This window comes from Brachycentrus maculatus, unplaced genomic scaffold (assembly GCF_059751285.1).
Source record: "Brachycentrus maculatus isolate JH-2025_06_01 unplaced genomic scaffold, ASM5975128v1 h1tg000349l, whole genome shotgun sequence".
NCBI lineage: Eukaryota > Metazoa > Arthropoda > Insecta > Trichoptera > Brachycentridae > Brachycentrus > Brachycentrus maculatus.
The window spans coordinates 826,532-851,874 of NW_028281098.1; the positions used below are offsets into that span (position 1 = coordinate 826,532).

At 32.6% G+C, this 25,343-nt stretch overlaps 2 protein-coding genes across 5 annotated transcripts in view; one reads left to right on the forward strand and one right to left on the reverse strand.

Annotated features, from left to right (window-relative positions):
* sona (sol narae metalloprotease) overlaps nucleotides 1-25,343 on the reverse strand; it is a 171,243-nt gene that overhangs the window by 23,569 nt on the left and 122,331 nt on the right. For all 4 annotated transcript variants that reach the window (XM_088269387.1, XM_088269388.1, XM_088269389.1 and 1 more), the window contains exon 8: nucleotides 16,019-16,161. In XM_088269387.1, coding sequence (XP_088125513.1) covers nucleotides 16,019-16,161 — 143 coding nt within the window. The remainder of the gene's footprint in view (nucleotides 1-16,018; nucleotides 16,162-25,343) is intronic.
* LOC148303773 (homologous-pairing protein 2 homolog) lies at nucleotides 275-25,291 on the forward strand. The gene is made up of 4 exons (XM_088269400.1): nucleotides 275-415; nucleotides 23,013-23,247; nucleotides 24,239-24,497; nucleotides 25,162-25,291. Exons 2-4 carry the CDS (start codon nucleotides 23,022-23,024, stop codon nucleotides 25,289-25,291), a joined length of 615 nt encoding a protein of 204 aa, XP_088125526.1. The 5' UTR covers nucleotides 275-415; nucleotides 23,013-23,021.

Genomic DNA, 25,343 nt, shown 5'->3' on the forward strand with positions numbered 1-25,343 from the left:
CGAGCTGTACATTATAATTGCTCATTATGCAAAATATTTTATTACTTTCTTGAGAAAATATTCTGATATTATTATAAAATAAAATAAAATGGAATGAGTGTAACAACTTTACAGGGTAAAAAATCAATACGTAATGGCAACATTTTAAACAAGGAAATTTTACATCATTTCGCGGTAGTATTCGTCTATTTGTCAGTTGTGAAAAAGTAAAAGTTATATTTTTGTCATTTCTTGACAGTGTAATATAATTTAAAATTATTTTCATAAGAAAGCAAGTATGATTTAGATTTATTGAAATACATACTACCCAGTTATATATAATTATTTTAAATAACGTTGCTCATTATTTTCGTAAAGGAGTTAAATAATTACTTAAAATCAAGATATAAGATTTATCGACTTCATCAATACAAAAGTGAGTGTTTTTACGTTTTGTTCTTTGTTGTTATTATAAGTTTTGTTGTGTTTTAACTGCGCTACGATTAACTTTTGGAAAAAATTAACGGTTTAATGATTTGCATAGGAAGTCACGTTCCCCGAACGTATAATGATGTGAAATATAGTCTATATTGCATAATTTTGAAATGGTACACGATTTACACTGTTTTATAAAAAGCTAATTATGTAAAATAGCTACAGCACGTTTGGAAGCAGTTTAAACATTATATTTGTGATATTATATAAGATTTAAGAAGCTCCGCGAACTTTGACGGCAATCCGCGGCCGGCAAGTTTTTGGGAAGTCGTCGAATCAAGTTCACGGTCAAAAAACCGGATTTTATTTTTTATTTTAACAAGTGTCTCGTTATATAAATATTATGTAAACATCCCACATACCCGCTAATCAGATGTATTATTTAATTGCAAATAAACCATCGCAATTTGTCCGCGTACCGGCAGAAAGAAATAATGTGAAAAAGAGTTATTAGATTATACGAGTACGTGTTTACAAATCTTCTATCACCTTCTAACACCCAACCTCTGGTTTGTAATCAACAGATATTATTAAAGATTTCTATTTTATTTATTTTTACGGACATTTTTCCAATCAATGCATGCCACAAAAAGGTTTCAAAAATCCCTCTGTATCGACATTATGATCAGGTTGGTACTACTGTTGACATTAAAAGTTAGCCAATCGCACGCGCCGCTGTTATATAGTCCGCAATGTTTATGACTTTTTGAACGCGTAATGACGTCACGATTTGTCCGTTTTTTCCCGCCATTTGAAATGTAGGAAATTGAATGTTTTTTTCTCTTTATTTCTTTGCAGATATGTATATTATAACTTTTAATGAGAATAGTAGCGATTGCCTATATTATTTTTTTGGTAGTAAAAAAAAGTGATTATTCCTTTTCGGAAGAAAATTGGTTTTCGCTAATTGACTATGAATATTTATTATCATATCGGCTGTCCAAATTTAAAACACAGTAAGGGACATTTTTTTGTAGTAGGTTTTTTTTGCATTTATGGACTAAGTAGACTCTACTTAGTCCAAAAATGCAAAAAAAACCTACTACAAAAAAATGTCCCTTACTGTGTTTTAAATTTGGACAGCCGATATATCATAATATTGATTAAAAATCGAAAATTCTTAGAAAAATATATAATTTCCTTCAATGAATAAAAAGACGAGTGCAGAAATTATATACTTACCATAGATCATGATTTTTTATTTATTGTTGGAAGTTTAGTTAAACACAACGAGTCGGGTTGCGTTTATACTTATTTTTAAGCACTCGTGATACAGAGCGATGGCAAATCACTATAAAAAATTATCCTTTTTACTGGATGAGGATAGGATACGAATATAATCTATTTTTTGTATGGACTTTTAGTTTCAAAGTAACCCGGGTACATTTCTTCCTTATTTCCTTATAGATATTTATATTCCCAATTCGTTGAAAAAACAACTGTACAAGAAAGAGATAAATGCCCGGCAGGCGCATGCTTAAAGAAGAAGATGGCACGACGATTAGTACGTCGTATACCTGAAAATAAAGTGCGGCGCGTCGGAGGTTGTTGGCGCAAATTTAAGGTGCTAATTATAACACCGTCATCTTTGAATTTCACACTTGCCCTATATGAATATGAGGAAATGCGTCAGCAGTACCGTATTTAACGGAATATAAGACCACACTGCTCTTGTCTGCCTCCGTAGTGTAATGGTCAGCACGCTCGGCTACCATACAGGAGGTCCCGGGTTCGATTCCCGGGGGGAGGGGTCAAAAAATATTTTAAGGGGTTTTGCTTTTGTAGCAATATTGTTTCTAGAGACTGTCAATTTGACAGTTGACAGTTGATTTGTAATCAGTACGTTTTACCATTTCACAATGAATAAACTGAATGACATAATGAGCGTCGTGGGTTCGGTGAATGGGCCGAAAACAATATTCAGATCCTCTTTTTCACCGCAAAATTTTCTTCACCGATTAGGCACATTTTTTGTTAAATGGCTGTCAATAAACAGAATTACCGAATTCGGAGTGGAGAAAATCTAGAAGCCTTTGTCGAGACGCCCTTACATCCATTAAAAGTCACCGTTTGGTGTGCTTCATGGGCAGGTGGAATCATTGGCCCAATTTTTTTTAAAGACGATGCCGGCCAGAAAGTTACGGTCAATGGAGGGCGCTACAGAACCATGATTGCTGACTTCTTCGTACCTCAGTTGAATGGCATTGATGTGACAGAGCTGCGGTTTCAACAAGATGGCGCAACATGCCTTGGATATTTTTACATCAATTTCGAATGCAAGCATAAGACGCACTTGAATTTCGGAGGCAATCTTTTGAAGATAAAAGAGAGTCTTCGTCTTCCGGCTCCATCCCAACTTATCGTCTTTGTAGACTGTTGGGGTCAGCTCTCCTCGTCCTCAGGTTGTAAATCCTTCTGTCATGGACAACGTCACCTAGGCCATGCCTTGGAATCATGTTATATTTCTGTAGCAACCATAAATTCTTCGGTCTTCCTCTAGATGTCTATCGAAGAAGATCCATGGCGATTGCCTGGTTCACAGTGTGATCAGGTTCAGAAAAGGAGTCTTATAGAGCGTAAAATACACTTATCGTGGGTGTTTATCGACTTTGGATCCGCGATGGTTGTGTAATTTCGCCTTCTCCGACCAAAGCTGAATGAAAACTTTAGTATTTTTATATGGGACAATAAAATTTTACGCATGTGAATATTCCGAACGATTTTCTTAATATCAAAAAGCGATAAAATTTTATGTTGCCGAATTCTCTCATTGAAAAATATAATAAACAAAACATACAATGTATTATATTTACATACGCTGTATATATTTGTATTTTGTCCGACGCATGTCTAAAAATAGTCATAATACCTAAGTTTTCTGCTACCTGCAATGTTTATTTATTTATTTATTTAAAAATAAAACCATTGTAAAAGACAACTTTTGATCTATATATTTTTTAACAACTCAACATTGATGAAGTGAATGGAAGTGAAGAAAGTGAAATTGGTGAATGTTACACTATATAAGGTGATCACTTAAACCAGCCTACGACGGTTGTCAGCCCCGTAAATGCCCAGACTTCCATATTCTTCCTAATCTTTGATGAGATGTAAAAAAATAATATAATATGTCATGTTAGGTCCTGCGATCAGAATATTTTCCAATAACCCATCAAATACTCGTATATTAAATCTAGGTTCAAATATATTAAATCTAGGTAAATCCGCCTCCGTAGTGTAATGGTCAGCACGCTCGGCTACCGTCCCGGGTTCGATTCCCAAGGGGGGTAAAATAAATATAAGTGAATTTTTCACTGTAACATTTATTCAATATTATTATCCTGGACTGGTACCTGAAGCGGAGGGCTGATCACCTTTCCTTCATGTGTAAACGATCAAGATAACACTGCGTTTATATGACGCAGTGCCCTATGCATCATTGGGGTGCGGATAAGGGTTTTATTATTTTATTTATTTATTTAAATCTAGTATTTTGACACACTCAAAATGTTGTCAATTTATTATGTTTATCATTATTAAATATTTCTAAAACGAGTACTTACGTGAGTCGTAAGGACCTCGATGTCCAAGGTAATTTTTCCTTTTTTTCTAATGGCAATAATTAAAAATCACGATCAGTACCTTTCTGGCGGTTTCCATATAAAATTCCCACTGCCTTTGAGCAATAACTCACAGACCCAACTAACCGGCATTTCGAGTTCTAAGACGATCACCTGTTTTATGATGAAATAATAATTGTTTAAGGCGGATTGATCAATAGCCCGCAACTTGCTAATTTTTATCAAACCCAGGTAGCATTTGAAGTAATTGTTTTTTTGCTTAAAACATTGTTTCTATATTGAAAAATTAAGTTTTTCTTTACAACTTAATTGTCTTAAAACCCGGGTGACATAAGGCGTAATTCCATTGTTTTGTTGTTGCTTAAAACACCGTTTTTGTATTGCAAAAATAATAAGTTTTTCTTAACAACTTTTTTTTACAACATTTTGAGTGTGTCCAAATACTTGTTCACAAAATCTGGATTATCTCCAATTACAGGAGTTATTTTCATATTATTTTTTGACATCTCATCAAAGATGAAGAAGAATATGGAAGTCTGGGCATTTACGGGGCTGACGACCGTCATAGGCTGGTTTAAGTGATCACTTTATACACGTGTAACATTCACCAATTCTACCCATTATTGACAACCACACTGCTCAAATTCTTGGAAGTTCAGTATATATGAACCAATTTAGAAACCTTGTTCTTAAATCACTAGAACTTCACTAGAGACATCTATTGGTGAGATGTAAAGAAGCTTTTTATTAAGCAGAAACTCTTCCAGTGTTTTGTTGTTGCTTAAAACACCGTTTTTGTATTGAAAAAATAAAAAGTTTTTCTTTACAACTAATTTTATTTAAATCCAGGTAACATTAGACGCAATTCCATTGTTTTGTTGTTGCTTAAACACCGTTTTTGTATTAAAAAAATAAGTTTTTCTTTAGCACGCTGGGCGACCGTACTGGAGGTCCCGGGTTCAATTCCCAGGGGGGGGGGTCAAGTAAATATGATCTCTTCTTCAAACGCTCATCCGCATCCGATGGTGCATAGGGCACTGCATCACATAAACGCAGTGTTATCTCGATGTTAACACATGGAGAAAAGGTGATCAGCCCTCCGCTTCAGGCACGAGTCCAGGGAATTTATATTAGAGTGAAAAAATTACTCATATTTATTTGACCCCCTACTGAGAATTGAACCCGGACCTCCCGCATGGTCGCCGAGCGCGCTAACCACTGCGCAATGATATTTACGACTTCGCCCGTTCTTGATACAAAAGTATCATTTGAAAATTGTGAAGAAAACATACTGGATAATAAAATTTGCTAATGTCAAATCAGGTTTTTTGGGGAAATATTGCCAGTATTGAATATAGTAAAGTGAAGAAGAAAAAAAACTTAATTACGTATTCAAAAACCGTGTGAGTCTATTTTTATACGGCTTTGTCGCTTAGTGTCGACATTTATGGTATATTTTTATTTTGAATTTTAATTACCAAATTTCAAAGCCGCCTCTCTGTAATATAATGTATAGTAACTTGCTAACCAAGCATCAAGCCGCTTTCCGCAGGGGTACGCAGAGAGAATGGAACGCCAAAACAAGCAAAGCCTCTTCCATATTCACGCATCTCTTCATACATATATCTCCTCACTCCTTTCAACAACGTCATATATATATATATATAAAAAAGATTTTATAGGAGATCGTTTTTAAAGTGTAAGAATAGAATGAAATGTATTAAAAATAAATATCAAGCCACTTATTGAACTTCTTAATGTTCAACAGATCTTTTTAGGTAAAACCTGAATGTTTTTTCTCCATTTGTAAAATATATAGTATATTAAAAAAAAAATTAAACAATACCTTTTCTTCAAAATGCAAATACAACACTTTCTGCCCTGTAGCGGGTAAATATCAAGTTAAAAATATGCCTCTTTTGCTGGGATATAGTACATTTTCTGGGCACTCCGAAAACATGCACAACTGAAAATTGACGATTTTTTTTATTTATGACGTTCTTGAAAGGAGTGAGCGATATGCGAGCGTCGCAAGCTTGACCCCTGTGATGTAACACACGCTGGGTACGACGCCGCGCAGGCAGGCAGGAGCCGCGCGTGAGGTCGCGATGCATTACCGCCAGGTACCTACCTGACCACCGCACAGGTGTTCGGATGACGTCATCGCCGAACAGGTCAACTGCCGAAACCATATACTTCTTATTTATTATAATGTTTATGCTAAAGAAACGAGATGTTATCTTCGACAGCTGGTTCATTCAGAAAATCGCCGGGGCAAGAGTTAATTATTTATTCAAAAGTTACAGAATTATTTATCAAACCATTCCGAATACTTTATTTATTTATTTATTTTTCAAAACATATTACATACATTTTTGTCCGCCTCCGTAGTGTAATGGTCAGCACGCTCGGCTACCGTTCTGGAGGATCCGGGTTCGATTCCCAGGGGGGGGGTAAAATAAATACGAGTGATTTTTTCACTGTATTTATTCAATATTACCCTGGACTGGTACCTGTAGCGGAGGGCTGATCACCTTTCCTTCATGTGTAAACGATCAAGATAACAATGCGTTTATATGACGCAGTGCCCTATGCACCATTGGGGTGCGGATAAGGGTTTTATTATTATTATTATTACATACATAAGTCATATCGCTCACTCCTTTCAAGAACGTCTTAAATAAAAAAAACTCGATTTTTCAGGAGAACGTTTTTAAAGTTTAAAAATATAATACAATGTATTATTATTAATTACTTAAGTAAATACCACTATTTCTCAAAATCTACTGTGACACGTGTTTCGATGCATTCCGCATCAGTTTCAAACACCGTATGTGAAGCTAATTCTAAATTGTAGAGTTGGGTCCTTGGGACGATGAAGGTTGAAGAGGGGGGGTAGTACAGTATCTACTCAATGAATTAGGGCCACGCAGAATTTCGCGCAATTTCTCAATTCAAACAGGAATAACTCAGAGAAAACCTTGAATAAAACAACATTGAATTTTATTTACACAAGAACACTTTATTACGCTTAAATTATGCATATATTTTCATATAAATATAGTTAGTATTTATTATTTCCACCTTTGGCAGAAATAACTGCCTCAATTCTTTTTGGCATACTTAAAATGCACTGTTTTATCGTGTTTTTTATTTCTTCGTCTTCTGACCTAATTTTTTGAATTTTTTTTTTAGACAGTCTACTGTCGGATTTGGGAATGAGTATACCTTATTTTTTAACATGCTCCATACGTTTTCTATAGGATTAAGGTCCGGAGAATTTCCAGGCCAGGGGAGCAAAGGCAGATTTTTGTTAGACAAAATTTTTATTATTGATTTAGCCCGGTGGCAAGGTGCCCCATCCTGCATGAAGGTGTATGGACCTTCTGTTGGGTCGAGTGTATGGTAGAAGGGCAATAAAATTCGTTCGAGGACCTGCTTATAGGAATTTTGGTTCATTGTTCCTTCCACGAAAAACAACGGCCCAGGTAAATTGTTAATAATACATGACCATATCATTGTTGCAGGGGGGTGTTTGATAACTTTAACCACACAGGCCTCATTGTAACGTTCCATTGGTGTTCTCCTGACGAATCGACGGCTCTCTGTCACGGCTTCTAACCGGCACTCATCACTAAAGATGACCTGAAAAATAATGAAAATTTAAGTTTAATTCAAATATATAAGTTTATTGACTAAAATGATATGTTGAAAATTCAATTTAAATAAATACCTTTTTCCAATCATCTACCGAGTAATTTCGATGTAGCCTGGCCCATTTTAATCGATCCGCTTTCATTCGTGGTGTCAATTTTGGTACTTTTACAGGGCGCCTGCATTTCAGATTTACTTCGTAAAGACGTCGCCTCAGTGTTGATACCGATATATTTATACCCTCTTCTTCCAATTTTATTTTTAATGTTTTTGCTGATGCACTTCGGTTTTCTAAGGCACTTTGAACGATTTTTTGATCAGTCCTCGGTGTTGTTTTTCTAATCTTACGACAGTTCTTTCGCTGATTGCTGGTGGCGGGTGACTGATTTTTTATTGATTTTGAAATTTTGTCCACTGTTTGACGAGAAACGTTTTCTTTTTTTGAAATTTCTCTATTAGATAGTATTCCTAATTTCAGTAGCACTATAACACTAGACTTTTTTTCCTCAGAAATGTCTTTACTTTTTCCCATTTTGTCCTTTTCCAAAAAAACACTTAAAAAAAAATTATACTTTATGAACTAAAATTAAAAATTAAGTTTTTTTCACAAGACACGATAACTATATAACCTCTCTGAACAAAACAACAATCAGAACTCAAGAAACTTCACTAATAAATGAGATAGGGCTTTTTTTTGAACTTTCAACTATCTGTCTACCTGTGCTAATTAGGGACCTTTCTCAGAAAAAGGGTTTAAAATTTTGTAAACGCTTAAATAATCCAGGTATATTTTACATATTATTGAAGGTAATATACATGATATTAGATGTCAATAAAAAACTTAAAGTATTTATGTAAAATAAATGTAATAATCCAAAAGATTTCAGAGTATTCAAAAAAATAATGGGTGGCCCTAATTCATTGAGTAGATACTGTAGCTGTTTCTTATTTTTATTTATTAATTTAATTTTTATTTTTATTTCTTATCAGTGGACAATAGCGGGGAGGCTTTAGTCATTGTCATATTGTTAATTATGGGTTTATTGTCATTTATATTTTTATGAGTTTCTATTGTTTCAAAATGTAACAGTTTATTTATGGCTTTTCGTATGAATTATTTTTAGGATTTCTACGTTATTGTGGTTAAATTTGTAATCATTATCAATTAAAAAAAAAACTCACTAACCATCACGCCGCTTCCCGCAGGGGTAGGCAGAGAGAATAGAGCGCCACACCACTCTGTCCTTGCAAACATTCTTCGCCTCTTCCACGTTCATGCATCTCCTCATACATACCCGCCGATTGTTACGACTCCTAACCTGACCACTTTCAAGTATTTGGCATACCTGATCGTGCCATGTTTTTCTCGGTCTTCCTCTGCTTCTTTTCTCGCTAACATTCGCCTCATAAATTTGTTTTACCGTTCTTTCCTCACTCATTCGTTCTACATGTCCAAACCATCTCAACACACCTTTCTTAATTTTATCGATAATGCTTATCTCAGCTTTGCATTCCTTCCTTATTTCACTATTTGCACATCTATCATACATCGTTTTGTTACACATTCTTCTGAGAGATCGCATTTCGAATGCATTCAGTCTACTTTCAGTCTAATTATTAATTAAATGGTTAGCGAATTCGAAAAATTATTATTTCTCAAACATAATTTATTAATGAAATAATTTTATAGTATCAATAATGATTATCTCAGTCTTGCATTCTTTCCTTTTATCACCATTGGATCATCTACCAAACATGGTTTGGCCGCACTGATAGATGGCATTTTGACTGCATTCAGTCTACTTTCATCCTTAAATTTCTGCATCAGATAACACAGTATTTTTAAAATAATGAATTACACAAGGCAAAGTGGTGTTTAGATTTTCAATGGATTCACATGGCCCTAATTTGAAGGGACCGTTTACGACATCAAAATCAGGCAGGTCAAATTTAATTTTAGAGGGTCATGGAATAGGTCAATATTGTTTTAAAAACTGAATATCTTTGTATGTGAAGGCAAACTAGATCGTGACGTAAAACGACACTGTTATTATTTTAAGTAAATAAATAATTCACTATTTTGAGGGTGTCTAAATTTATGTTCACTTATTCTGGTTAGGAATTATTAATATGGATATCTCAATGTAGATGAAGAAGAATATGAATTTTTAAATTAATGTTTTACTTAGTAATACCACTATTTCTTAAAATCTTCTGTGACACGTGTTTCGATGCATTCCGCATCATTTTCAAACACCGCAACGGTGTTTGAAAATGATGCGGAATGCATCGAAACACATGTCACAGTAGATTTTAAGAAATAGTGATATTTACTTCATAAAACATTTTATTTATTGTTTCGGCATTAACTTTGTGGTAAGACATATTACAATGATTAAGGAAACACTTGTTTTTATACCACTTGAGTTTTATTAAATACTACTAGTTTCGGAAGCTAAAGTTTCATCGTCATAAAAAAACTGTAGAACAGTTTTATATCTTATATTTTAGTTATTATTCAGACCTGACGGTGGAACTTTAGCTTCCGAAACTAGTAGTCTTTTAATAAAACTCATGTGGTATAAAAAGAAGTGTTTCCTTAATCAAAGTAAAACATTATTTAAAAATGGATAGATTTTACCACAAAGTGACTGCCGAATCAATTAATGGAAGAATATGAAAGTATTGGGTTTTACAGGGCTTATTACCGTCATGGGTTTAAGTGATCATTTTATACAAACAGGTGCAACATTCACCATTATTTAAAAAAAATCTAAACGTCAATGAAGAATAATATAAAAGTCTGGGTATTTACAGGCCTTTTAACCTGTCACAGGCTGGATAAATAATCACACGCGTAATATTCACCATAATACCAATCAATCAGTCGAATCACTAGGGCAACTGACACCTTAGCGCTTCTCACGAGTCAATCCAAATGGATGAATATCACGATGTGTGATTATTGGCTAATAAATTAATATGAAAAATTACAAGACTATCGGTAGAATTTTTATTGAAATCTGTAGAGAACTAAGGGAGATATGAAGGTTTTAACTTTAGATATTTTAATTTAAAAAAAAAAAAACGAAAAATAACGAAAAACTTTCCCTTTTCCCCTTTTCTTTCTCCCGTCCATGCACTTTAAATGCACAAATCGCTCACTCCTTTCAAGAACGTCATAAAAACTTGAATTTTCATGAGAACGTTTTTAAAGTTTAAAAATATAATACAATGTATGGCAAATAAATATCAAGCCACTTATTGAACTTTTTACTGTGCAACAGATCTTTTAAGGTGAAACCTGAAGGTTTTTTCTTCATTAAAAAAATATTAAGTATATTTAAAAAAATAATTAAACAATACCCTTTCTTCAAAATGCAAAAACAACACTTTCTGCCCTGTAGCGGGTAAATATTAAGTTAAAAATGTGGCTCTTTTGCTGGGATATAGTAGATACAATTTCTACATTTTCTGGGCACTCCGAAAACATGCACAACTGAAAATTGTCGATTTTTGATTTATGACGTTCTTGAAAGGAATGAGCGAAATGTAAAATTTTACAACTGGAACAGTACAAGTACTTGTTTTGCGATACTCGTACATGTTCTTTTAAATTCCCAAATAAAATAAAATAATAAATAAAATTAATCTGTCGAATCTGGCGACCCTCTCGTAGGTGCGTCATCGCACCTCTGGAATCTCGCACCGCAGCCGGATTTTGGCAAAATTGACAAAAAAGTTCCGAGAAAATTCGGGCCGTTACGTAAGTCGAGGGACGACACTGATTGTCGCTTTATTTCTTCGTTTGTCCGAATAAATATCGGTCCGTTCCCACGTCCGCGAGCCCCGGCGCACACACCTGCGCCGGGGTCAAGCTGCGGCGAGAAAATACGAGTTTTCCTCTTGTATTATACAATGTCCGTCTCCATAGTGTAGTGTAGGCAACCGTGCAAGTCCAAGAGGGACGCCTCTGTCCAATACTGGACACAAGAAAAAGGAAAAAAAGACGATTGACAACTACACTACAGTATCGAACAGATTATTTGAAACAATTTTTTTTGCTATGTTATTTTTTGACATCTCATCAAAGATGAAGAAGAATATGGAAGTCACAGGCTGTTAAAAATCAATTGGAACAATTTTAAGAATTGGCCTATATGTAAATAATATATTGACCGAACAAATAAAGGTCATTGGCTTTCAGTAGGTAATATGTATTTAACTACTTCTCGGAAAATTAACACGTTTTTTACCATCTGTAAAACTAAGACATTAAAACTTAGATCATTAAGTATTTTGTTTGTCCAAACTATAGGGCGTTTTCACCTGGCAAGAATATCAATATATATATATATATATATATATATATATATATATATATATATATATATATATATATATATATATATATATATATATATATATATATATATATATATATATATATATATATAAAATATATATATATATAAAATATTACCACGTTATATATATATATATATATATATATATATATATATATATATATATATATATATATATATATATATATATATATATATATATATATATATATATATATATATATATATATATATATATATATATATATATATATATATATATATATATATATATATATATATATATATATATATATATATATATATATATATATATATATATATATATATATATATATATATATATATATATATATATATATATATATATATATATATATATATATATATATATATATATATATATATATATATATATATATATATATATATATATATATATATATATATATATATATATATATATATATATATATATATATATATATATATATATATATATATATATATATATATATATATATATATATATATATATATATATATATATATATATATATATATATATATATATATATATATATATATATATATATATATATATATATATATATATATATATATATATATATATATATATATATATTAGGTGCGGATAAAGGTTAGAAGAAGATTTGAGATCTAACATATCAATCAAATCTAACATGTCAAATCTTAATTCATTTACATTATATGGATCACTCTTTCTTGATTTTTACACATTTTCATCAATAATTTACCTCTACTGGCCATTTGACTTCGAATTCAGTCACTTTGTTTCTCTAGAAACATTTAAATGTCGAATGTTTCATACCAAACTTTAACCAACTTCATGGTGTTGAAAATTGTTACAACAAGCAATAATGTCCAACTGTCACTTGGTCACTTTTGCTTGTAAAGAAAATAAACATCAATGCAGTTAGTCATTTTTAACAAGTCAAAATATTATACTTTTCCAAGTTTAAAATCGCTCTTGGATTTTTTTCAGGGCAGTATGAAGCTAGTAAGATGTCAAATAGTTAATAATCACGTTTTTGTAAAAACTGCAGTTGGTCACTTTCTCCTGTATGACTACGATATGCATAATTTATACTTTTCAAATGGCTAAACAGGATGTAATAATACAAATTAATGTTTTGCGAATTGCTCAGGTGCGCCTTCATACAGCCAAGATCATACAGCTGCAAGAAAAAACCCGGTGTTTACCGTCTCAATTGAAAAGTATTCGCATGAGTAGCTACTTTTTAGGAAGAACTTCCTCTCCATCTTCACGTACGTTTTACCGCTAAACATTAAATACTAAATATCCAGTTATTTTCTAAAGAATTCAATTATAGCCAATTGATTTCCCATTCATGCCGACCCGCGCTCGTACCTCCGGCTTCTTCAGTATCGAGCTAAATGTATCTACTAAAACACTAAACAATGAAGCATTAGTGGTCTCGGATATATATATATATATATATATATATATATATATATATATATATATATATATATATATATATATATATATATATATATATATATATATATATATATATATATATATATATATATATATATATATATATATATATATATATATATATATATATATATATATATATATATATATATATATATATATATATATATATATATATATATATATATATATATATATATATATATATATATATATATATATATATATATATATATATATATATATATATATATATATATATATATATATATATATATATATATATATATATATATATATATATATATATATATATATATATATATATATATATATATATATATATATATATATATATATATATATATATATATATATATATATATATATATATATATATATATATATATATATATATATATGTAAAGGATCTTTTCAATATTTTGTATTCTAAGCGTCGTTAACTTTGTGGTATGGTAATATAACACTCTCCTCATCATTAATCGTTCACTACCACTTTATTATTGATTTTTTCAAGTCTATACAAAATGGTTTAGGCTGATTCTCATCCCTTGTATCCCATCCTCATCCTCAATCGGTGCTCATGTGCCAAAAAAACGTTAGCGAACGAAACCACTTTCGTTGTGTCAAAAGAAAGTTCAAAGGAAAAACAAAACAATTAGTATCTGTCTACCTCCAGTATATTGTTTATGGTATATTTTCTGATCTGTCATGAAGTGTAGTAATGACATGTATATATTAAAAACAAAAATAGTTTTGATACTAAGTATTGTTAACATTATAGTAAAATAATGTATTTATTCGTATTAATGTATTTTTTTCGATGCTTGACTAATAATAGATTTTAAAAATATGTACGTTACGAAAAGTGACTTGAGGTGGATACGTTTATTACAAAAATAATATTTCAGAATGAGTTGCAAAAGGGATTGGAAATTTTTGGGAAGCCATTTTTTAATTCTCAATAATTTAATTTAATTTATTGAATTTTTAAAGGACAAACATTTTACGTAACAGATTTTTTTATCAGAGATACTTCTTTTTGCGCAGTATTTTTTTGTACATAAATAGGTAGGTATGTTTAATATCAAAAGTCCCTTTTATTGGCATATTTAACACGAAAGTGTTGAATATAGTGTGGTTTTATCAAATATTGTTTCCTTAATAGATTTGTATTATCCACTGACACTTCGTGATGGAATTGCATTTTAATATATTATTAGATTATTTTGTCCGCCTCCGTAGTGTAATGGTCAGCACGCTCGGCTACCATTCTGGAGGTCCCGGGTTCGATTCCCAGGGGGGTCAAATAAATATAAGTGATTTTTTCACTCTAATATTTATTCCATATTACCCTGGACTGGTACCTGAAGCGGAGGGCTAATCACCTTTCCTTCATGTGTTAACGATCAAGATAACACTGCATTTATATGACGCAGTGCCCTATGCACCATTGGGGTGCGGATGAGGGTTTGAATGAAATGAATTAGATTAAAAGCAATATTTTTAGCTTTTCCACTTTATTTTTTTTTGACCAGCGACCGGGTTTCGTCGTTACCGACATCATCAGACTGGTGATGTCGGTAACGACGAAACCCGGTCGCTGGTCAAATAAAAATAAAGTGGAAAAGCTAAAAATATTGGTTTTAATCTAAAAATATATTGTTTTCTTCTCAATGTTTACATTTTCAACAAGAGGAAGGTTTTATATGAGGGCTCATATGTGCTTAAGCGACACCATATCTCCTTACCCACCGAACTAAAAATGAATATGTAGAGAATTATAAAAAAATAACTAAATTCCTGTAAAAATTTAATTTTGAATTTGACAAAGAATGAGCCACTATGATGATAAATCCTTATTTTTTTTACAGATTTTAATATGAAATAGCGCCTACCGATTTTCGTGCGATTTATAAAACTATTTGTTTGGCAGGATAAAACGTGAAAATACCCTATTTGGTCCATCAGAGTTGACAGGTTATACAATTTTCTAAGAACACCGCGTCGGTATTGTCGTCTGTCAATATTTTTGACACACTGTTCTTAAAATCATTTATGATTTATCATTAAAATGATTGATGATTTCTTAAAATGTGATGAATGTTAATTTTTCGTTTTTTTAACGCAATGACAAATCGAGGAACTACACCTATGTATTTTAATAATGTATATATATATATATATATATATATATATATATATATATATATATATATATATTTTTTATATATATATATATATATATATATATATATATATATATATATATATATATATATATATATTTATATAAATATACATATATATAATTAATAATAAAAAAATTGAAGGTCCATTTGAAAAAATCATATGCTAGAACCATATTTCAATTTGAAAGTTTCACGCAAAAATTTTAATATATTGTGACTCACTTTGTGACGGCTACAGCGATATCGTACACCGGAAGTCTTCTCTCGCGGAACAGGTACTTCCCCATATCCGTGAGTGCGGCGGCCGAATCGATGGCGTCCCGTCCGACTCTGTTGTTCTCCAGGTACGGAGTGGCGTCTGGGCCCTGGAGATAAAAGAAAAGTCCATATTTTACATAAGAATTGACCAACCGAGAAAATTGGTGTTTTTCATCGATGAAATTCGAAATAAATCTCAACTATGATCAGAAAATAATTGTCAAGTATTGCCTAAGAAAATTCTCCGTGACAAGGATTTATAGCATATTCAGTTTTTATCTTTAAAATGATATTCACTGTGTTTTATTTATTGTTTCGGCATTAACTTTGTGGTAAGACATGTTACAATGATTAAAGAAAACACTTGTTTTTTACCACTTGAGTTTTATTATAGACTACATGTTTCAGAAGTTAAACTTCCATCATTCAGGTCTGTATAATAACTAAAATATAAAATAAAAAAATATAAAATTGTTCTATAAAAGGGGAAGGGGTTAGTTCCCCTTACTTTCCCCTCTCCTTATTTATAGAACAATTTTATATTTTATATTTTAGTTATTATACAGACCTGAATGATGGAAGTTTAACTTCTGAAACATGTAGTCTATAATAAAACTCAAGTGGTAAAAAACAAGTGTTTTTTTTAATCATTGTATATTGACTGTGTATAGTAAATATTAAATGAAGAATAGGTTGATCCCTAAAAACAATACAATAGTTACAATGGATTCAATATCTTATATCATTTAAGATTTGTCACATAGCTCATTTATTTGTCTCATTCGCCTTGTCATATTTTCTAAATAACACGCCACTAAATCTGATGGATCTTACAATGATTAAAGAAAACACTTGTTTTTTACCACTTGAGTTTTATTATAGACTACATGTTTCAGAAGTTAAACTTCCATCATTCAGGTCTGTATAATAACTAATATAATATAATGTATGTTATTATACAGACCTGAATGATGGAAGTTTAACTCCTGAAACATGTAGTCTATAATAAAACTCAAGTGGTAAAAAACAAGTGTTTTCTTTAATCATTGTAACATGTCTTACCACAAAGTTAATGCCGAAACAATAAATAAAATGTCTGATGGATCTTTATGGCCCATTGCCTCATTATTTTTATTTTTTTAATATTTATTTTTTTAAATAGCTTATATTACACTACTACAAACTATTATTTCATTCTTAGTGCATTCAGGCATCTCATCATACACTTTCAAACCCTTATACATTAAACAATTTTGTTACTCGGTTTTTTTCAACAATGGCAGTCTTGTTCTATCCTTATTTCTAGTAATATGTTCATGAATTTTTTTGTTTAACACTATTTTATCCTTAAAATATTTGGGCATTTTATTGTTAAATTATATATAACAGCATTTTTAATTTTAGTCTCTTTTTTATACATAGCCAGTTGAGTTCTTCTCTCATTTTTTCTATATTATTATATCTATTTTTCTTGAGCACCATTCTCATCGCTTTATTTTGTATAATTTCCAATTTATGTCAACTGCATACCTTTTTTCGCACATTCTGACTCCAATTCAAATCTTTCTTTTTAAAACATTGGACATTTCGCTCACTCCTTTCAAGAACGTCATAAAAATCAAAAATCGTCAATTTTGAGTTGTGCATGTTTTCGTAATGCCCAGAAAATGTTCTATATCCCAGCAAAAGCGGCATATTTTAACTTAATATTTACCTGCTACAGGGCAGAAAGTGTTATTTTTGCATTTTGAAGAAAAGGTATTGTTTAATAATTTTTTTAAATATACTAAATATTTTTCAAATGGAGAAAAAATATTCAGGTTTTACCTAAAAAGATCTATTGCACAGTAAAAAGTTGAATAAGCGGCTTGATATTTATTTTTAATACATTGTATTTTATGTTTGAACTTTAAAAACGTTCTCCTGAAAAATCAAGTTTTTTGATGTATGACGTTCTTGAAAGGAGTGAGCGATATCTACACTCAAATAATCAGTAACCAGTGCAGTTCGTGAACTAATGTAGTGATGTGACAAGTACAGGTATGAATCGTTCATGTATTGAAAGCTCGTTCGAAGTCATCTAGAGCCAGATGCGTAAGAACAAACGGATGTTGAACTTAGAGGTGTTAAATGCGCAAATCAGGGGTCTTCGGTCGCGAATTATGACGTAGTATCCACAAAATAACAAATCAACGCCTTCCCAGAAAACAAACAAATTTATTTTCTTCTAAAAAACACAAACAAAAACTTGCGAATGGCCATTTGCGTCATTTTTGGTCAAAACAATATTATTTTGATATACAATATAGCAAAATTGACGGGTCGTTGACAGTATTTTCTAGGAACACTGCGTCGATACTGCCTTTGTCAATATTTTTGACATGATTCTAAAAATTGTTTATAATTTTTAGAAGTAAATTTTTTTCTTGCCGAAAAAGTACGATTATTTAACGAAGTTGTGACTAAAGGTTGCCTCATTGCCAAATTTCTCACTACATTAAACAATATGTTAATGAAATTCGCGCCAACATTACGATAGTTAAATCATTTATTTTGAAATTCATTTTTTCACACAAACAAAAGTTTTCTTTCATTCTCTATAGTCTCTGGTATCTCCCCACTCGTATTTAAACTTTTGAGATTTTTATGTTTTACTTTCGGAAAATACCACTATTTTCGAATATGTTGTGGTATTTACTAAGTAAAACTTATATTAAAAACGGATAGATTTTACCACAAAGTGTCTTTTTTGAGACTAAGTGAAAGCCAAACACGCTACCTCCAGCAGGGTAGCGTGTTTGGCTACCGTGCTGGAGGTCACGGGTTCGATTCCCAGGGGGCGTTGAAAATAAATATTAGTGATTTCACACTGCAATATTTAATTTATATTACCCTGGACTGGTCCTTGAAGCGCAGGACCTTGCTTTCATGATCGAAACGATCATGATAGCACTGCGTCAATACAATGCAGTGCCCTATGCACCATTGGGTGCGGATATGGGTTAGAAAGGAGATATGTCGTGGGTAATTCAACAACCCGCGGGTAGTACGTTGCCGACCACTGGTCTATATGATTTGAATATGACGAGTATTAGAAGATGAAGAATGTCAATCAGTAGGTACTTGGATGAATATCTGCATTTCTGGATGGCTAGATGGCTTCCTGCTTGCTTTTGCATAACCAGCGCCTTCTGCACGAACCTGGCGTGTCGCTGCAGATGCACAAAACACCCATTGTCAGAGGTTTTTCGTGAGAAATGAGAAAGTATTTGTTATGTGATCAGAGCCGCGCAACAATACCCTGCTGTGTATAATCAGACAACGTATTATAAACACACTGTTTATATAATAAGCGCGGAAATTGTTTTGGTAACGTGTGAAATTGACAGATCAGCTCCCTGTACACGAGGTGATTTAATTGTCCTAGCAAGAGACAGTCACCATAATATAGGGTGTTTTTATAGATATTTAAATTCAATATTTCCGCTTTGAATTGACGGTGGCACCTGCCGTGTGACATGTTGCGCCGTCTTGTTGAAATGACTGCTCTTTCACATCAATGCCATTCAACCAAGGTATGAAGAAGTCAGTAATCATAGTTCTATAGCGCTCTCTATTGACCGTAACATTTTGGCCGGCATCATCTTTAAAAAAAATATGGGCTAACGATTCCACCTGCCCATAAACACACCAAACAGTGACTTTTAATGGATTTAAGGCTGTTGGGAACAGGAGGGATAATCTAGTGTGGGCCAATCAGGAACTTGTCAGCATTTACTCATTGCTGGGAGGAAACCACGTCGCACTCCTCAGGAGAAGCCGGAATGTTGACTGTCGTCAACATTCCGGCTTCACCAGATCTTCACCTGTTGATGAGAACATCTGTAGTTCTCAAAACTAGTCGTGTTTACATAATAAACTCAAAAAGTGTTTTTTTTACAAGTGTCTTATTTTTATATTGAAATATTCGTTATTTCTTTCATATCGAATTTACGCGACGGCATAAATTTGTGGCATTCACCACAGAGGCGGACACATTAATTTGTGATTACCTCTTTAAATATGCACTGCCACCGCTATTAGCAAAGATTGTATGGTAATCATTACATGCATTACAATAATATAATACCTCCGTTATACGCAAGGCCGCCGGTGAAAATATAATTCACGCAATAAAGGGAAAACATTCAAGTACAGATGTTATCTTCGACTATCTACTTGAGGCCATCTTTACACTGGCAAAGAGGAATAATTTGTTCAGGCGAATAATATATACTTGTGTGAAGCGTAATGAGAGGTTTGAAAGTAACGGTTACGGGGGAAAACCAACGTGACGATGAAGGCCCCAAAAAAGGTCCCGTTAACGATGTTTTTATAGCTGGACATTAGGGTGAGTTGTCAGTGACTCGGATATTTAAGGCCAAACAGGAACAGCATTTGCTCATTGCTGGGAGGAAACCACGTAAAATTTCTCAGGAGAAGGCAAAATGTTGACTGCCGTCAACAGACCTTCCGTTCCACTAGAAGAAGGTTCAGCACTCGGAGTTACATATCCAATAACTCGTACTAGTTTGTATACTTGGAAACTGCTAAAAGTGTACCGTCCCTTGAGGTAGAATTCCAAGGGCCTCAGAATGAGTATCAATGATTTTTAACTCTAACGTTTATTTATTTTACTTAACATACGTTGCTCACTGATCACATTACCTACGCGTAATTAATGATCGTACCAAGAACCCATCATGATACATGGGATCGAATACAGAGCAGACACCGTAGTAACAAAAAACACCATAAGAGTGTCAGAAATGAAGACTTTAAGGAGCATATCAGGCAAGAGTCTACGATATAGAATAAGGAACACCAGGATAAGGAGAAATATGCGAGATCGAAGATGTCGTTAGGTGGGGAAGGCAACGAAGGAGACAATGGTATGCACATGTGAGGAGAATGGAACCATCCAGACTCCCCCACATTGTTCTACGCGGCCAACTCAATGTAAGAGACGACTCCCGGGCAGATCACCAAACAAATGAATTGACAGCTGGCAATCGACATCACAGGAGGCTAATCTCTCTTAAAAACCTTCCTTCAGGCCTAAAAGGCCAAAAACACGGCCTTCAGGCCTTGTGGCCTGTTTTTAAGAGGGTCTTCAGACCTTGTTTTCAGACCAAGAAGAAGAAAAAAGAGAAGAGACCACGAGTTTTGTATACCATTGGTCGCCTCATCTGTGATGCATTCCAGTATGTTTATCATCACAGTGATGTATCTCCTTAAATAAAATAAAAAATTACTGTGCACAAAGTAAGGTCAAAATAGAAGCGAGCCAAATAATTTATCGCTATCATATTATTACGAAGAGGTCAATAATACTTAACTTTTTGCCCGAACGAAGGTCAAAAACGACTATTTTTTCTCTCAAATCCCATTATTAACATAAATCATCGATTTCTTACGTCGGAATAAGATATTATAAGTGTTTATGAAACCATAAAATCATAAAATCATAATAATGCTCAAAATCTGATATTTTTAATGGCGTTCATAATTTCGCGCAGTATTACATCCGTCGACAAACTTGTTTGAGATCGTGATGAACACTTGCGGTGGTTTATGCGATATGTCATTGATGGTATTATATTTCAAATGTAAAATATCACGATCCTTGGTTTTGATAGGTACCGTTTTTAAAATGTGTATATTTTTTTCCGTAGATCTGTGCCGCTTCTTAGCGGAGATGGATGGACCGTTAATTAATAAGAGATTTAAATGTGCAATCGTATCTCATCTCTTCTTTATCTCTTCTTCATATAAATCTCAGGATTATGAGGCCTGATGCTTTTTTTTTTAAATATACTTTTTAATAAACTATGATAACACCAAAAGACTCGATTTTTTTAATACAAGTTTTCTTCTGATATTTTTTTGTGGAACTGCATTTTATATAATAAAAAAACAACTAAGTACCTACACAAAATAGTTTTTTATATTTTTTATTTGACTAGTGGCCGGGTTTCGTCGTTACCGACATCATCAGACTTATGGGAGGCTAGACAAAATTACACGTTATATAAGCAACAAGGCAGGGGTTGAAAACCATGATTTTGTATAATTTTATTTTAATAGATTTATATTATCCACTGACACTTCGTGATGGAATTGCATTTTTAATTTATTATTAGATTAAAACCAATATTTTTAGCTTTTCCACTTTTTTATTTGACCAGCGACCGGGTTTCGTCGTTACCGACATCATCAGACTGGTCTGACCAGTCTGATGATGTCGGTAACGACGAAACCCGGTCGCTGGTCAAATAAAAAAGTGGAAAAGCTAAAAATATTGGTTTTAATCTAATAATAAATTTATTTTATTTTATATAGCTAATATTTAAGTATTATTTTTATACACTACTTTTCATTTAATTTAAATTTATTTTTTAAGAAAAATTATATAAAATCATGGTTTGCAACCCCTGCTTTGTTGTGTTTATTACATAATCTAATGATGTCGGTAACGACAAAACCCGGTCACTGGTCAAATAAAAATGAATAAAAGTTGAAAAAACTATACTCGTATACTTACATAGTTGTTTTATAACATAATTTTCACTAGTGGATTACATAAAATTAAAGTGACTTTAAATATTAAGAGTAAATCCACTCACAAGCAGGAATAGGCTATAAAACTTATAACGTTGAAGCCTTAGTAGGGTCATGGTAAGCGGTATTGCATAAGCCGTATATAAATTTCAAAGTCACTGCATATGAAGATTGAAAAATTTTGCACTGTATCAGTAACGCTGTTAAAATTTGACCTTTCAACGAAATGTCTTGGCAAATAGGTCGATCTCCATACCCTGCGTTCCTACCATCTTCTCCTGTCTAACAGTCAAATGGATTGAAAACAGTAAACTTATATTTTTTCGTGAATATTTTTGCAATTCGTCATTTTCCACAGACTCCCGGCATGGCCAACGAAGCTGTCCTTCGGTATCTGCGCAACACCAATCGTCCTTACTCCACGAACGACATCGTCATGAATCTCCATAAGGAGTTTGGTAAGACGGTCGTCCAGAGAGCTCTCGATGCCCTGGTGCAACAGACTCTGGTGCTGGAGAAAGCGTATGGGAAACAAAAGGTTTACGTCATCAAACAGGTAGCTGATGATGACGGGAAGGATGAAGATATCAAAGGTAGTCGAAGATATTGTACTGTACAATACGCGCGTATTTTTTCGGCTTTAAATGATGCAATCACTCAATTGGTAATTAGTTCTAAAACAGAATTTTCTCCTCTAGTGTTCTTAAACGTATACAAATTGCTGGTTAAATGCTAAAGGGCCACAACGTAAAAAAAATTAAACTCTTTATTCCAAAAATGGTCAACATTTTCACATTCGAAAATGACACCCAAGATTCTAGCGTTATAATGCTAGAACCATGGGTGTCTTGCGAATATGAAAATGTTGACGATTTAGATACCATTTTTTGGATAAAGGTTTTTTTTGCATTAAACAGCGATATTTTGATGTTTATGTGGAAAAAATGTATTAATAATGCAGTAAACTGATTTTTTTATACTAAACAAATATGACATAAAAAGAGTCGTTTTTTTATATTTGAAATTTGTACTGATTTGAACTGACAAATTTCATTTTAATTAAATATCAATTGCATGCAGGAGTTGACGTCTTTTAGTTAAAACACATTTATGTTATTTTCGATATTATAATATTAACTTCCTGATAATACTGATCGACAACCGTTTTTAAAATTCTAAAATCGTAAGAAATAATAGTCCTGTTAAATGTATCTACGCTAAGTACATAACTCATTTTTTTAAAACTGTAATTCCAGTCCTAGAGTGTGTTATATGACAAAAACCCCGCAAAATTAAGGCTGCTATAATACAATTTTAGAGTGACATATTAAAAAAAAAAGTTCAAAAAATGTCATAATTTAAACAGATCATGTCACAATTTAAACAGTTCATGTCACAATTTAAACGTTATTATTAGCAAGCTTTAAAAAACCATTTGAGATGCGACGATTCTTAATCTCAATTGTGGTATTATCGAGAAATAAATATTGTAGTTTTTATTGCAGACCAGTTTTCATCAACATAATAATTGCCGAAAATAATCGCGTTGAATTTTGAATGTAATGTAACAATTTTCTTTACTAGAGCTGGACTCCTTAATAGCAACACTAACTCAAAACTTGATGAAAGCTGAGGAACAGCTTAAAGAAGCCGAGGGTGAACTGAAGGGTATACAGAGCTCTCTGACCACCAGCGAGGCTTTGAACCAATTGAAGGAAAATGAGGCTGAGCTCGAGCTGATGGTCAATAAATTACAGCATCTGAAGATGAATTCTACGCCGATATCTCCAAAAAAGTTGGAAAAAGTAAAAACGGACAGAGAAAAAGCCTTCAAGGAGTTCAGGTAGGTTGTAAGAATGGGTAGTTCATATTGCAAGCTGTCCCACCGCATGCCCAGATCTGATACAGAAGCATCTAGGCTTCTTGACAGATCTGCTCTTGCCAAGCATTTTTTATATTTTTTTAAACTATGTTGCGAAATTTATTGAAATGTGAAACAATATAAAATTGTATCCCGATTTTACTGTGAATTTACATTAAAAAGCTTTCAATAAACCTGTCACTGCCAAACTAAATAAATACAAGATTGTAAGTCCATCACAAAATTTTCTAGAAATACCCCGGTGTAGGCAGTTAAAGGGATTAGTATTTAGTTCAATTAGTCAGCTAGATCCGATTCCGACTCGACGTTGGCCGGTACACAGACGCCCACAACCCCGACCAGCACAACAGACAGACACGGAACAGTGCAGAGACATTTACAGAGAATGGTCAGAAATGGGTAGTTCAGTAAATTTATTAAATTTTGGGGTTTTGGTATTACAGTAATTTTGGGTTGGATATGGGCAAGAATGGATTGGGTTTTGAGTTGTTCCAGATAGCAGGTCAGAGGGGCAGAAGCTCTTTCTTCACTCATTGGTATTTCCTAAGGGTTGAATAATTCCTCTTCAGGGCGTCATTTTTTTATTATTTATTAATGATTATATTTTTCATGTTTTTTTTTTCAGATTTAGAAAGCGCCTATGCACTGATGCTATTGAAGCCATACTCGAAGGATATCCGAAGCCAAAAAAAGTATTTTTTGAAGATATCGGCTTGGAGACCGACGAAGACGTACAATTCACTCTTGGGAAATGAAAATATTGTTAATTTAACAATTATTTAAATTTATTTAAAACAATAAATATAT